Genomic DNA, 14,001 nt, shown 5'->3' with positions numbered 1-14,001 from the left:
ACTGGGGAGGGGGGGATTGACATGTACTTCTGAACAGCTGATCTTTGGAAATAAACTTCTCTGCTTCAAGCAACGGTTCTGTCTTCTTTCAAACCTGGTTAGAAGGGACCTTCTAACACAGTGTTTCTCAACCTTGACAATTTTAAGACATGTGGACTTCAACTCCCAGAATTCCACAGCCAGCATTGCTGGCTGTGGAATTCTGGGAGTTGAAGTCCACATGCCTTAAAATTGTCAAGGTTGAGAAACACTGTAAATCTAACACCATCTTACTCACAAAATCAACATCTGATTTCCTTGTCACGGAACATATAGTGTGACTACAGCTATTGTGGTTGATTTGTAAGGTAGCCAATTCTGATTCAACAAGCCTTGCTTAAACTACGGTTTGGCATGTCATGTGTATATAACTCATGAATTTCCGCGATAAAAGCTCCCTAGCCTGTAAAAAAAATATAAACAGGAAGGGAAAGAGTACAAAAAAACGCTGGAAAACGAGGACTGCCAAGTTGCTCTTGTCAGCTCGGTTCAACAGACGGGGAGACCGCAGCTGCGCTCCGGGGAGAAAGAGCGGAGGTCAGGCAACGCCGTTCCCGGACAGGCCGCCGGCGGTGTTTTCGCGCCTGGGCTCAGGCAGCGGTGGGAGGGAACCCTCCATCGGGAACAGCCTCTTGTGCGGGGAGGGGGCGGGCAGGAGGCGGCGCGGAGGGAGGGCAGGCCGGCTTCGGGAAGCGGTGCTCCGCGCTGGGACTGGTTCCTTCGCAGCCATTTTCTGTCCAACCAAACAGCCGATTTGTGGAGGGAGCCAACCAGGGCCGCACTGGAGGTTTGTGCCTGGCTCCGGCCAATGATTGCTAACCGGTTCCACTGCAGGCTCGAATGAAATGTCCGTCTCCCTCCCCGGGCTCTGGCGTTGCCGCCGCGCCGCCGCTGAGGGGACCAGGAAGTGTGGGGAGCTGGAAAAGCCGAGCGGCGAGAGCCGAGCGGAGCCTACGCCGGGGCCCGGCTGGCTGGCTGGCTGCCTGCCTCCCGCGTCTTTGTGCCGCGTCTTCTGCGCCCGCCGCGAGGGGAGGGGAAGGCGAGATGGCGGCGCTGGCCGGCCGGGCCCTGGGCACGCGGGGGGCCGAGAACGAGGCCCACGCAAGGCGGCGGGGGCGGAGAGCGCGGCGCCTCGCCCGGGGTCGCCTCCCGTGCCTGCGAGCGAAACCGGCCTCGCCTTCCTTTTTTTTTTTCACCTTCGCGCCCTCTTCCCGAGGGGGGCAGAGCAGGCGAGAGAAGGGAGCTCCGCGGGGTCCCCCGGCGACGGGGACCCCTCTGTGCCCCCCTTGCTATTTGGGGGGGGCTGCCGTACCCTCGGGGGCAGCCTCCCCGTTTCACACCCCCCCCCAAGGCCCCCTTCCCCTCCTTGGGTGGAGTTGGGTTTGTTTAAGTCGACCCGCTTTGTCCGCTTCTGGCTTCGCTCGGCCTAAAGACGAGGGATCGCGGGGTGCGGGGGGGGGAGAGACCTTCCGGAGGGTTTGGCCCCCTCGCCTCTGCCCCCCGACCCAACGTCGCGCTGCTCGGCATTTCGCGGTTACAGGAATAGGTCCGAGGGGGGAAACTAGACGCTGTCAGAAAGCTTTCCCGCAGTCAGTCCCAGCCCGGAGATGCTTCGTCCTTGCTGTCCGGGCATCGCGGCCCTAAAGGTGGGTGGGAGCCTTGGGGGGGGGGGGCTCTATTGCCCGAAAGCGTTTTCTCCGGGTCGGTGCTGGGTTTATTTTTCTCTGCGCATTATTCGCATCCAGACATTGCTGTTGTTTCGCTTGTTACGTCTCCCACGTGCGTCTTCTCCACCCCCCAGTTGTCAAATGTCCTTATCGCTGCTGGGGCCTGAAAAGGATTCAACCCGTCAGGTCAATATACAATTCTGAGCAAGCCTTTTCTCTAAAACGCACACACAACTATAGCAGACCGATATTGTTGAATCAGGGTTTTGTTGTTTTTTTGGCCGGCTTGCCTGCCTGCCTAATTTTCACATGCAACCATGTGAGTAAATGCTTGTGAACCTATCCGAGTGCAAATATTTCATCAGACTTCTCTGGCTTATTTTTTTTAAGGGAGCCTTGCATATTTTCCCTGGGTTATGACTGTTTTATTGATTTAGACAGACATTTATTATTATTAAAAGTATGTATCCATTACAGAGAAAGTATACGACCTGTTAATTCCCAGAATTACTTATTGATACTTATTAGAAAATTCATAGGTCTAATACAGATCTTCTCTTGTGTTTTGCTCATTGGTAAACACATGAATAAAAAAGATTGTAACAGCTCAAAAGCAAATCATGGATCTCAAGTGAGGTTATTCTTAAAAGTTTCAACATAAATCATTCACTGAATGAGAAAATATATACAAATTAATCTGTCCAATTGTCTATACTTCGTTAGACTTGAGACTAATGAATGTAGTCCTTAATTTACAATAGCATTTAGTGACAGTTCAGTTAACAATGGCACTGAAAAAGTAATATGACCATTTTTCACACTTACGACCGTTGCAGTATTCCCATGGTCACATGGTCAAAATTCAGACACTTGGCAGTTGACTCATATTTATGACGATTGCAGTATCCTGGGGTCGTGTGATCACCTTTTGTGACCATCTGACAAGCAAAGTTAATGGGGAAGCCAGAATCACTTAACAACTGTGTTACTGACTTAACAGCTACAGGGATTCACTTAACAACTGTGGCAAGAATGGTCATGAAATGGGGCAAAACTCACTTAACAAATGTTTCAGTAACATAAATTTTGGGCTCAATTGTGTCATAAGTTGAGGACTACCTGTATATGCTTATTGGTGGTGGTTCCTTTTTTGCCCTGTAAAATACTGACCTTCCAACACACGCATGCACATAGATGCTTTTGCAATTAAGAACATGCCAAATAAATAAAACCTGGAATAATTGCATCCTTTGTTTAGTTAAATTTTAAAAGGGCATAGAAAACTGAAAGGTATAATATTCAATATAGCCAGTAATAAGCAATGTACATTGTCTTTTTAAAAATAACTAAAAATATATGTACTTAAATTTATATAAAATAAATTAATATACTGTTAATAATGTACTGTTATTGAAAAGACAGCTTGTGTTAGTTTCCTAACATTGCAATTCTATAAATAAATTCATGATATACTTGGTGAAAAATATCAAAGATTGATTATCTTTGCAATGGGATACATTTACTTAGAAGTTAAGTCTAATTGACTTTAGTGAAATCCATAGATAATGTGTAGGATTAGAACTTTAATGTCTGAGATCTAACTTTACAAAGTACATTTTTCTCAAAATGTAAAAATGGTTTCCCTTCCCAATTGCATAATAGAAATTTAATAATTCTATTATAAATTAAGATTTATAAAAAAAAATATGATAAGGGCTCTTTTGGCACTTTCAGATGTGACAGCTGATTTTAACACATCTTGAAAACTTGAGTAGGGTTACACTAGACAGGACTGAAATACTGTACTAGGAAGGACCAGGACTATAAGCTAGAGAAGTTGGGGAAAAATATCCCAGAGGGATGCCACACTTTTCTAGTGATATCAAGTAGTCTATATGGACATATCCAGAAGTATTGTCTGCATTAGGGAAGAACCAGTTCTGACCGTAATCTGCCATGGTTTGTTGACATGTCTTCTTCCTCTTGCTGTTAGGATCTTGTCTTCAGTCTCTTCCTATTGACTGTAACCACTGGGGTGGAAAGGCCGGATCATTTGCAGTCATTCTCTGAGCAGAGAAGCAAGCACAGGCAAGTGTGCCTTGGGACTACATTAGGGATACCAGTGCAGCTAACCATTCTCTTCAAGCTGGAATGATAGAGAACTGTTCTGGTACAAATATCTGGCTCTTGTCAAGCAATCCAAAGCAGTTTGTTCTGTGGTCTGGTGCTGTATCGCTCTTCAGTTTGCAAAGGAAAGACTGTAGTAATTTGCTCTTTAACTGAATGCCCATCCCTTTCAGCCCACTTCTTTCACACTCCTCTTTGGGCACCCTGTGGGTCACAGTGTGGCTATCTATAAGCCTCTTACTACTTCATTCCACTTCAAGTGCTTCAGGTTAGAGTAGTTTTATTCCAATATTGGCCTAGTAAAACAGCAATAGATGATGGTTCCTTGGGAGGGGGGAGTTGAGATTTTTTATTGCTGTTTAATTAAAACCCCAAAGGACCAAAACAAAGATAATAGTGATGGACATACATATATTTTCAAAGAGAAGGAACTCCCCCCTATTATTAAAGTATTATGTAATATTACAATCCTTACTTATAGAAGTCGCAGTAATTCTTTTTAAAATTCAGTTCAATGCTTCTTGAAGTGGAGCCAAAGCATGAAATATTTACACAGAGAGAAACAACACTGTTTTTTGAACAATTTATCATTACAGTACTTAATGAACAGTGGCATCTATCATACAGAACTTAATGCCCTAAGAAATACTCAGTTATTTGAAATAGTGGATAATTAAGTATTTATGTGTAAGCCTTTAACATTTGATAACTTCTGATATACTTCAGTTTGTATTAGTGCCCCACAAAAGAATATTGCGTGGGGATGATAAATGCCATACCATCACACATGAATAATAGTATCCCTGTGTGCTAAAACAATTTAGTAGATAGATTGAACTAAATAATAAGATATGCAGTGGGAATTTCTTAATATATCTGAAAGTTAAAGTTCAGATATAGATATCTGATAAATATGCTATTATATATATTTCTAATCATGATGGTAATAATGTGTATATAGAGCCAATGTTTATTTTACAATGTTATCTTATTGTAGATGGATGGTGATAATTCTACAACAGATGCTTCACAGCTGGGAATTGCTGGAGATTACATTGGTGGTAGTCACTATGTGATCCAACCTCATGATGGTAAGTAGTATGTTGAATAGAATGTATTGATTCTTCAATGGGTAAAATTGCCCACTCTCTTCTTTCTTGGTATCCCTTTCTTTTTGAAATACCTTTTTCTTTCTTCCTATACAGTAGGCTGACAGGGAAGATATAAATAATTTGTTTTAGTGTCTGAATTAAAATGTTGAAAAGAACTTTTTTAATGGAAGGCCAAATAGTGCATAAAGTTAGTTCAAGAATGACATCTTGCTCATAGGCTGAGCCTGCTCACCTTGATATTAGTTATGCCTCGGGCTTAATATTGCTAGTGGTATTAGGCTAGTAGCATGGTCTTTTCATTCTTAGAATGCTGAAATGTTAAGTAAAAATATGAAAGAAAAACCAGTAGGTTTTTTTTAATACATTTAAAGGAGAGTACAGGTAGTCCTCGACTTATGACCAGTAGCTTAGCAACCATTCAAAGTTACAGTGCACCTTCCTGGAGGTACTTAAAATCCGGATTTGAAGTTGATGGCTGCCACTCCCCACTGTGGTCATATGACCATATTTTGTGTGTTTAGCAATTGGGCCACCTTACAGCCATTTGCAGAGTTCCATAGTCACATGATGTGTTCTATGACAGTTTTGCTGAAAATCAACATCCACTTCCAGTTTTCAGCAAAATCACATTGATAGCGAATCAGTGGTTTGCTTAACAACTGCAGCATTCACTTAACAATCATCACTAAAAAGGTCATAAAATCGGTCATGTGACTGACCCAGTTTACAATGATCAAGACTTACAACTTTGATGAGCAGGGTCCACTACTGTTGTAACTCAAGGACTACCTATAACAAAAGGGTAATATAAAGTAAGTGTAGATTTTTCAGTTAAAGTATCAGTGCATTGATTAACGTTCCTGATTATGTAATTAATATTTATATGTGTTTTCTTAGATACTGAGGACAGCATGAATGATCATGAAGACACAAATGGTTCCAAAGAGAGTTTTAGAGAACAAGATATATACCTTCCTATTGCAAATGTGGCAAGGATAATGAAGAATGCTATACCTCAGACAGGAAAGGTAATATGTGTAAAATAAATCTTTGATAGTATTCCATAATTTAAATCATTGGTTTCTGTTAACAAGCAAGAATGTCCTATTTTTTAGTTAATCACAATTCCATATTGTCCAGAATAGAAGTTTGCATTTTCCTCTTGTGAGGAAAAATAAGTTTTAAATTCTGGGACAGTTTTCATTATCTTAAAAGAAGATGGCCAGGTCATTTTTCATATTGGGAAGAAAACACCAATAATTAATAATTTGTACAAGAATTCCTTCAATGAAAGAACATTTATTTATTTTTCATTTAGTGACACACAAAGCATTTTTAATAAGGATCATCCTGGCTGCTTTGCAAACAGATTACTTTGTTTATTTTGGAAGCGTTTAGAACTTAAAAATATTTTCCACTTTCCAATTCTCTGTATAAAATGCATATTTTTATCAACAGTCTTTCTTGATATACTTAAGAATTAATTGAGATTAAGCTGGGTAACATGCTTTATTATATTATATTATTTTAAACATTAATGGCTTTTAATATAATTAGCCCTGATAACTAGCTAGATTGGCTCTTTGATTAGACATAGATGTCCATGGAGCAGGGTGAGTTTCTAAAAATGGTTCTGCAACATTTCTGCTAGAGTACATGGTACTTCTGTTAGGAAGTATGATTTGGGGATTTGGCACGAAGATATCAATATTTTAGTATTCAGCTCTAATCTGCTTGTCATCTGAATCAGATGGGACACTGATTAATCAAGTGAAATGTCAATCGTACTTGAATCTAGTAGCAACATGGATGAGAATCGGCAAACCAAAGCAAAACTCCAGTAAAATGGATGCCTTGTGATATAAGTTTTCTGTGTTCAGGAATCTGTTATACATACTCTTGAACAGAAGATGTGTCATTTGGTTGTTCTTGATCCAGATGTATTGTTTGGGACCGCATCACCAACTTTTATTAGCACGAAGAATCTTTACCAGCTTTAACCATCCTTACATAAGGATGGTTATCTCTGATAATGGAAAATGTCAGCTATTATGGAAGATGCATAAATTTCTGACAGGTTCAGGTAGACTTGATTATATTACATTGATCCTGAGGAAGCTGAATGGGTTGCTAGTTTGATTGCCAATCTATGTCAATGCCTGAGTTGATCTTTAAAGATCAAAATATTTTTGGGCTTAAATGTTTGAAAGAACATACCTCCCTGTATCTGCCTGCCTTGTTTTTATATTTTATTATGCATTTATTATTATGCCTCCATTATTATGCCTTTTTATTATGTTTTGGGGGGTTATTATTTTTTATCTCTTGGGAAAAGTTTAAAAATATTGTATATTGTGTATATTTTAGATTGCTAAAGATGCAAAAGAATGTGTGCAGGAGTGTGTCAGTGAATTCATCAGTTTTATTACATCAGAAGCAAGTGAGAGGTGTCATCAAGAGAAACGGAAGACCATAAATGGAGAAGATATTCTCTTTGCTATGTCTACTCTGGGGTTTGATAGCTATGTTGAACCTTTGAAGTTGTATCTTCAGAAGTTTAGAGAGGTTTGTAATTCTGTTTGCAATTGTTTCGTTGTGTGTTTATATATATTTGTATTGGAAGTAAAGATCGCTGGGTAATTGTATGTGTTTTTTTTTTAAAAAAAGACCATTTTTACCTGTTCTGCAATGTTTTGTAAAGATTTTCCTTTACCTATACAGGTATATTATTTATAGTAGAAAAATAGTATTTGTATCACATGGACTAGACTAAAAAAGCAGCTCATATTTACAAATTTGTTGTTTTAACAATTTGCAGTTAAGTGTTGTATAATTTAATGTGTTAGGTTTCAAGAAGAAAATGGATGAGAATCTCCACAAAATCAAACTAAAGTGTATAATTTTTGACACAAGCAACCTTTCTTCTCTTCCCCCTTTAATTTGCACTATGTTCTGTTGCATAGGGGTCTGGGTTTTTGTGGTCTTACTTCACATCTGTTTTACTTCTGCTTTGTTTACCATAGTGCTAAGAATGAACAGAATGGAGCAAAGCTGAAACATATGCATCTCATAATAAGGAATGGTGCTTGTTGCAGTTTCTTTCTGTAAATAGCTATTCATAGCAAGTTGGAAAGCAGAACCACACATCAGCCTCTGGTTAAGACAGAATGAGCTGGCAGTAGGAAGCCAACTGTTGGGAAAATTCTTCAGAACATCTACCTAATTTGCCATTTTGTCTACCCAGAAAACCTACTATATGAATATTTAATATGATAAATGATGGGCAAAATTAACAGTCTCCTACTAGGAAAAGTATTTTTTTATGAAAGAGAAAGAGAGATTTCAAACTTACAGAATTGTATTGTGAATTGTAGAAAATACATGTGTTATACGTAAAATATTACTGTTTTTCAAGGCAATGAAGGGAGAAAAAGGCATTGGTGGAACAGTTACCACAGCAGACGGCCTTAGTGAGGAGCTCACAGAGGAAGCATTTAGTAAGTACTGTGTTACTAATAGTGACTGGTGCAGATGTGGTGATTGTTGCCTAATACTTAACGATTAAATAACCTTGTTAATTGTATTGAACTATAGCCAGTATTTATGTGACAGTTTAATGGCAAAGTACATGCAGTCCACAAAATATTGATGCTATACGTAGGTAGTCCTTGAGTTTAGAGACTGGGCAGTTGGGACTGGGATTGTTGCAGCCGTAAAGTGCAAAGTCATGGGTCCTCATCGCTTAGTGATAGCAATCCCAACAGTTCAGGGTGCCATAATATTTCTAAGTTCCACAGATCATTAAGCAGAAAGTGGCAGGAGTCCCAGGTAGGTAGCATGGGGTACAGGGGGAAATCCAGTGCAGGCTGCACATGAGTCCAGGGTGGCCAGGGGACTGGAATCATCTGTGACCTCCCCTGCCAACTTCCACATTGACTTTGCTTGTGGGAATCTGGCAGGGAAGGTTGCAAATGGCAATCGTGACCGTGTCTCCCTGAAATGTTATAATTGTGAGCCAGGCAATCAAATGTGATCAAGTGACTGCAGGGATGCTTCAGTGGCCAGAACTTTGAGGATTGGTCATAATGTTCATTTTTTTTCAGCCCCACTGTAATTTTGAACAGTTAGTGAACAAATGGACACAAGCTAAGTACTATCTGTAGTTTGTTCGTGAATCCTCGAAAACAAGATTGAAACTAAATGAACTAAGAGTTATACTGAGTGACTTACAATTTTTTGAGCAAGTTTTCATATGGATCTATCTCACTTGTTCCCATCACTGTAAATCACGTGTCGCAGAGAAGAATTTCCATGGAAAACTATATGTGAGATAATGTAACATATATTTTGATGCATGAAGGTTTACTCCTTAATGAAAACACAGATACAAAGCAATTCTGCTGCTGTTGGATAACTTACCGAAGCATGTAGAAAAAAAATTATTATTATTCTAATATCCCTGAATTGCAAATAGTAAAGTCTTTGACCTCAAGCCAGCATTGTTACTTATTTAAAATAGTTATATCCTGTCCATCTTCAAAAAAATTCATGCTGGTTATAATGAAAGAAAGAGAATAAAACAATACAACTAAGTAAAATTAAATTGAAAATGAATTTGAAATACTCAGTTTAAAATACACAATTGTTTATCTGAAACTTGGTACAACAGTGGTGTAATTTACCTAAAACTAACCATGCATTCCTCTTTAAGACAGAATCTTTTTAATAAAGGTTTCTGTAGAAAACAACTGTTTCTTTCATCATGGGTTATGTTTAAATTATGCAGAGTTCTCATGTCTCACAAGAATGATCCCATTGTAAAAACATTTTTAAATAGCATTCTTTGCATTTTGATAACAGGTGTGTGTCTCCTTTTGCATAGAGTTCATTGAGCTTTTAATTAGATATCTTCCACTAGTTTTGAGCTCTGCATTTTTTTGAGTAGAATACAGATGCTTTTGAGTGCATGAAGATAATTATTAATTGTACATACTTCTGGAATTTAGAAAGTAGAAGGTCTAAACAGGCAGGGAAGGAGGAATTCTCTGATAAAACTTTATCACAACAGAACTGCATTAACTGGACAGTTGTTTTCTTCGCTGAATTATATTCCAAGTATTGAATGACTGTATAAAAAAAATCCCTATACTGATTAGACAATCATTTGAATGCAGATCAAAGTATGTATAGGCATTGCTGATAGAAGCTTGCCCAAAAAGGTTCATCTGAAGGTCAGATGATCCTCCTGAATGAGAGGAAGAATATTTGAAAGTAAGGCAGAGAGACCTCTGTATAAGCACCATACAAAAGAGGCATCTAATTTTTAACAATTCATGCTGTCTCTATCACTCTCCTGCAACACAACACATATGGAGGTAATCCTTGACTTAATACCAGTTCATTTAGTGAATATTTGAAGTTACAATGGCACTTAAAAAGTGACATGTGACCGTTTTTCACACGACCGTTGTGGCATCCCAATGGTCATGTAATCAAAATTCAGATGCTTGGCAATTGACTCCTATTTGTGACTGTTGTAGTGTCCTGGGTCATGTGATCACCTTTTGCGATTTTCTAACAAGCAAAGTCAATGGGGAAGCTAGATGCACTTTACAACTATTTCTAACTTAACAACTGCAGTGATTCATTTAACAAATGTGGCAAGAAGGGTCATACAATGGGGCAAAATTCACTTAACAAATGTCTCACTTAGCAACAGAAATTTTGGGCTCAATTGTTGTAAGTGGAGGACTACCTGTATTTTGTTTGAATTTTAAAATGCTCAAACTTTGGGAGTGGATTGGTGGAGGAAAGAATATGGAGCAGCAAATGATGACTGTAGTTAGTAGACCTATATCTTTGAAACCATGCTGTTTTGTCAGAAACATTGCATATAATTTGACAGGCTTGTTGTATTAGATGAAACTGATCGTGATATTTGTTCTGTTTTGTGTGTGTGTGTTATTAAAAATATTTGCCAGACATAGACAAACAATTATAAAAGAGCAAGATCTCTGCTCAGAGGATAGAGAACCTTTGAGCATGTATTTCTGTTAAGGTACAGTGATGTACTTAAAACAGTCATGCTTTAAAAAACTGAAAATATCAATAGGCACTGTAAAGAACCAATCTGATTTCCAGCTATAGGATGAGACAGTTAATATGCTATTTAATATTTTTATTCATACTACTGTGTATTTTTATCTTCCAAATTAGTTCACAGTTGAATTCTCGATGTCTTGTTATGAAGGTCTAATATTCAACTTGTACTATCAGGTTGCAGTTCCAGTACATATTAGTGAAAGAGATCAGATTTCATACTGTTCAATGGTAGATATTTAACTTGGATTTGGTATTTAATTCTTCATGAGCAGAAATCTTCTAACAATGCTATTTTTCTCATGTAGCTAACCAGTTGCCAGCAGGTTTGATAACTACAGATGGCCAACAACAAAATGTCATGGTTTATACAACGTCCTATCAACAGGTACAGCATTTCCTTCCTCCCCCCCATCTTAATTTTTGTTAAATATTTCCAGTTTTGGACAGAACAATGATTGTTAAGATCACTACAATAGATTCCACAAACAAAAATGTGTTTCTGAATTGACTTTTGAAATTAATGTGTATTTGTTTTTTATTCCCTAGATCCCTGGTGTTCAGCAAATTCAGTTCTCATGACTTGAAGAAGACTTTAGACACATAAGAAATATGAACAAGGAATGCTAAAAGAAAGAGAACTTGAATTGGCTAGTGAAGAAAGAAATGTCACTTTGTATATTCAATAGTTGTAATGTAGCTTCCTGAGGCTTGACTAAATGAGATGTGAACTCTGATTCAAACCTTTTTTCATGAGTGATTTTAAAAGAAATTGGATTTTAAAGGTATTAAAATATTTTTTTTGTTTTGTACAAGAGTTTGTTGCTCTGTATAACTCCTATATGCATTGTATATTGCAATTTACTACTGTCAGATTTGTAGACAGTTTCTTATTTTCATATTGAATCATCTTACTTTTGTAATTCAAGTAAACAGCTGGGTTTAATTCATGTTTACCCTTTGAATAAAACATAAGGGTACAGTTCATTTTGAATGCAAGTTGCCTTTATTATAAAAATTGAGATGACCTTTTGTTTTGTATCTGTCTTGCATGAGTTGAATTAAATATTTATTAATATTTAACTTGAAATTCCTCAAATGCCCACAGTTCAAAATAAGTGCTCCCACTTATTACTTTTAATATAATAATTTAAATAATGGGAATCCAGAAGTAACCAATCTTTGGATCATAGCATTATAACCTTGGGTCATGGTCCCTGGGAACTATTTTGCACAAGCTGTAAAAGAATGAAGGTGGGTTTGTCAGGAACTGTTGTCTTGTATGCAGAATTAGTTCTGTGGATTGTCTGGTACCTAATATCAGTGTTAACTGTATCTGGTAGTGCAGTCCCTATTTTGCAACAATTAGAAGTATGTAGTAAAGGTTTTTTTTGTTGATCTTTGGACTAGGGATATTCATCTTGCTACTTTTGAAATAAATTCCTTTTAATTTATGATTTCTCTTCAAAGAAGTCAGATTCCGTTTGATACTTTATTGTCAGATTACCTCTTTAACATTTCATAATCATGATGTGTGGGACCTCAGAGCTTAGTTACTGTGGAAGTTAGAGGGGCATGTATTTTCGGGGATGTAAATGGAAGGCTTGAGCATCTATTTGGCTGTTTCCTGTTGCTGCAATAAATTTTAAGATACCTAAAAAAAATATTGTGATTTGTAAAATGATAATAAGTGAACAAATGCCACTGAGAACTTGAGAATAAAATTGTTGATCAGCAAAGCTTACTCCTGGATAAAAATCAGACAACAAAAAAGAGCTGCTAAATTCTAAATCATGAAGAGAAAAATATGATAATCTGATGCTCATCCCTCCAAGGAAACTGGTCTCTATTTTAAAGCATGATGGCAAAAATCCTCTGAATCTAAAACACCGAACAAACACATCCCAGCAGTATTTAACATTTGAAAAACAGAAACCTCATATAATTTTTGCTCAGAAGCTGTGTAGTCCAAGATAATTTCTTAAAAACATAGCACCAATAGAAAAAGCATCTAATTATCTGCAAAAGGTTAAGGGAAATGAATACACATTTTTGTTTTCAGAAAGCTGTAGATTTGGTGCAATAAAAATAATTGGATCTGAAAAGCTGTTGGAAACTTAGAAAGCAAATTACCAAATTAATTTTCTAGAAAGTTTTATTTAACTTTGGCTGTCAGTGTTATCAATAATCAGGATTAACTTATGATTCACCTCATATAAAATCAAACTGATTAAAGGATTTGGGGGAAAAAAGTTGAATGACTAATTTTTACTAGAGCTTAAGTCATTGCATTGTGCAATACAAGCCTCAAGTGAAATTAAAAGCGTAGCAATCCAGAAGAGACACATTTATGAAACTGCCAAACACAACTTGATAAACAAGCTTGCATTTGTGAATTTGCAGTGCACTTATGAAATGACAATGGAGATGCAAATCCTCTTGTAGCCACAGAAGATCACTTGATTACTTTGAGCCAGTTACTTTCAGCTCAACTTTACAAAGTGGTAAGGGGAGAAAAAATATGCTCCCTTAAATTCTTGGGTGAAGGGGAGAAATCTGTTTAGCATTTTATTGGTTCTATAGTTAAACATGGGCTTTGTGATAAAAGTAACTCAGAATTATGGTACTAATACCAATCCTATTATAAACAGTGAACTAGTGGTTTTAAATCTCTGTTTAAGAAATGAAGCAAATTTGTTAAACTTGAGATGTATTTAAACATTTTTACATCTCTATCCATGGCAGCTTAATTAGATTTGTTCACATGATGATACTCAGCTGTACATCTCCACCCCAGGCCACCCCAACGATGCCCTTGACGTGATGGCCCGCTGCCTGGAGGCCGTAAGGGTCTGGATGGGGAGGAACAGACTCAGGCTCAACCCTTCCAAGACCGAGTGGCTGTGGCTGCCGGCGCCTCGGCATAGTCAGCTGACTCCATCGCTGACTATAGGGGG

At 38.0% G+C, this 14,001-nt stretch overlaps 1 protein-coding gene across 3 annotated transcripts; it reads left to right on the top strand.

The window, feature by feature from the left end:
- Window positions 1–732: 732 nt before the first annotated feature.
- Window positions 733–12,072, top strand: NFYB (nuclear transcription factor Y subunit beta). Of its 3 annotated transcripts, none has more exons than XM_015823868.2 (8): window positions 746–826; window positions 3,700–3,794; window positions 4,831–4,924; window positions 5,843–5,973; window positions 7,313–7,510; window positions 8,361–8,442; window positions 11,353–11,432; window positions 11,594–12,072. In XM_015823868.2, exons 3-8 carry the CDS (start codon window positions 4,831–4,833, stop codon window positions 11,624–11,626), a joined length of 618 nt encoding a protein of 205 aa, XP_015679354.1. In that variant the 5' UTR covers window positions 746–826; window positions 3,700–3,794; the 3' UTR covers window positions 11,627–12,072. The 3 variants fall into 3 exon arrangements, with proteins under 3 accessions (XP_015679358.1, XP_015679354.1, XP_015679357.1); XM_015823871.1 differs by lacking the exon at window positions 746–826 and adding an exon at window positions 2,002–2,025; XM_015823872.1 differs by lacking the exon at window positions 3,700–3,794 and having other exon boundaries at window positions 733–826.
- Window positions 12,073–14,001: the final 1,929 nt, after the last annotated feature.

Source organism: Protobothrops mucrosquamatus, unplaced genomic scaffold (genome assembly GCF_001527695.2).
Source record: "Protobothrops mucrosquamatus isolate PMUCROS unplaced genomic scaffold, P.Mucros_1.0 scaffold2019, whole genome shotgun sequence".
NCBI classification, from domain to species: domain Eukaryota; kingdom Metazoa; phylum Chordata; class Lepidosauria; order Squamata; family Viperidae; genus Protobothrops; species Protobothrops mucrosquamatus.
Note: the sequence above shows the minus strand (reverse complement) of the source record. Positions and strands in the feature narration are given on the sequence as shown.

Excerpts from the sequence above, each read along its gene's own strand:
- NFYB (XM_015823872.1), top strand. The coding sequence starts at position 4,831 with ATGGATGGTGATAATTCTACAACAGATGCTTCACAGCTGGGAATTGCT. Across the intron at positions 5,974-7,312 it reads CTATACCTCAGACAGGAAAG|ATTGCTAAAGATGCAAAAGA; the intron begins GTAATATGTGTA and ends TGTATATTTTAG. Across the intron at positions 7,511-8,360 it reads ATCTTCAGAAGTTTAGAGAG|GCAATGAAGGGAGAAAAAGG; the intron begins GTTTGTAATTCT and ends CTGTTTTTCAAG.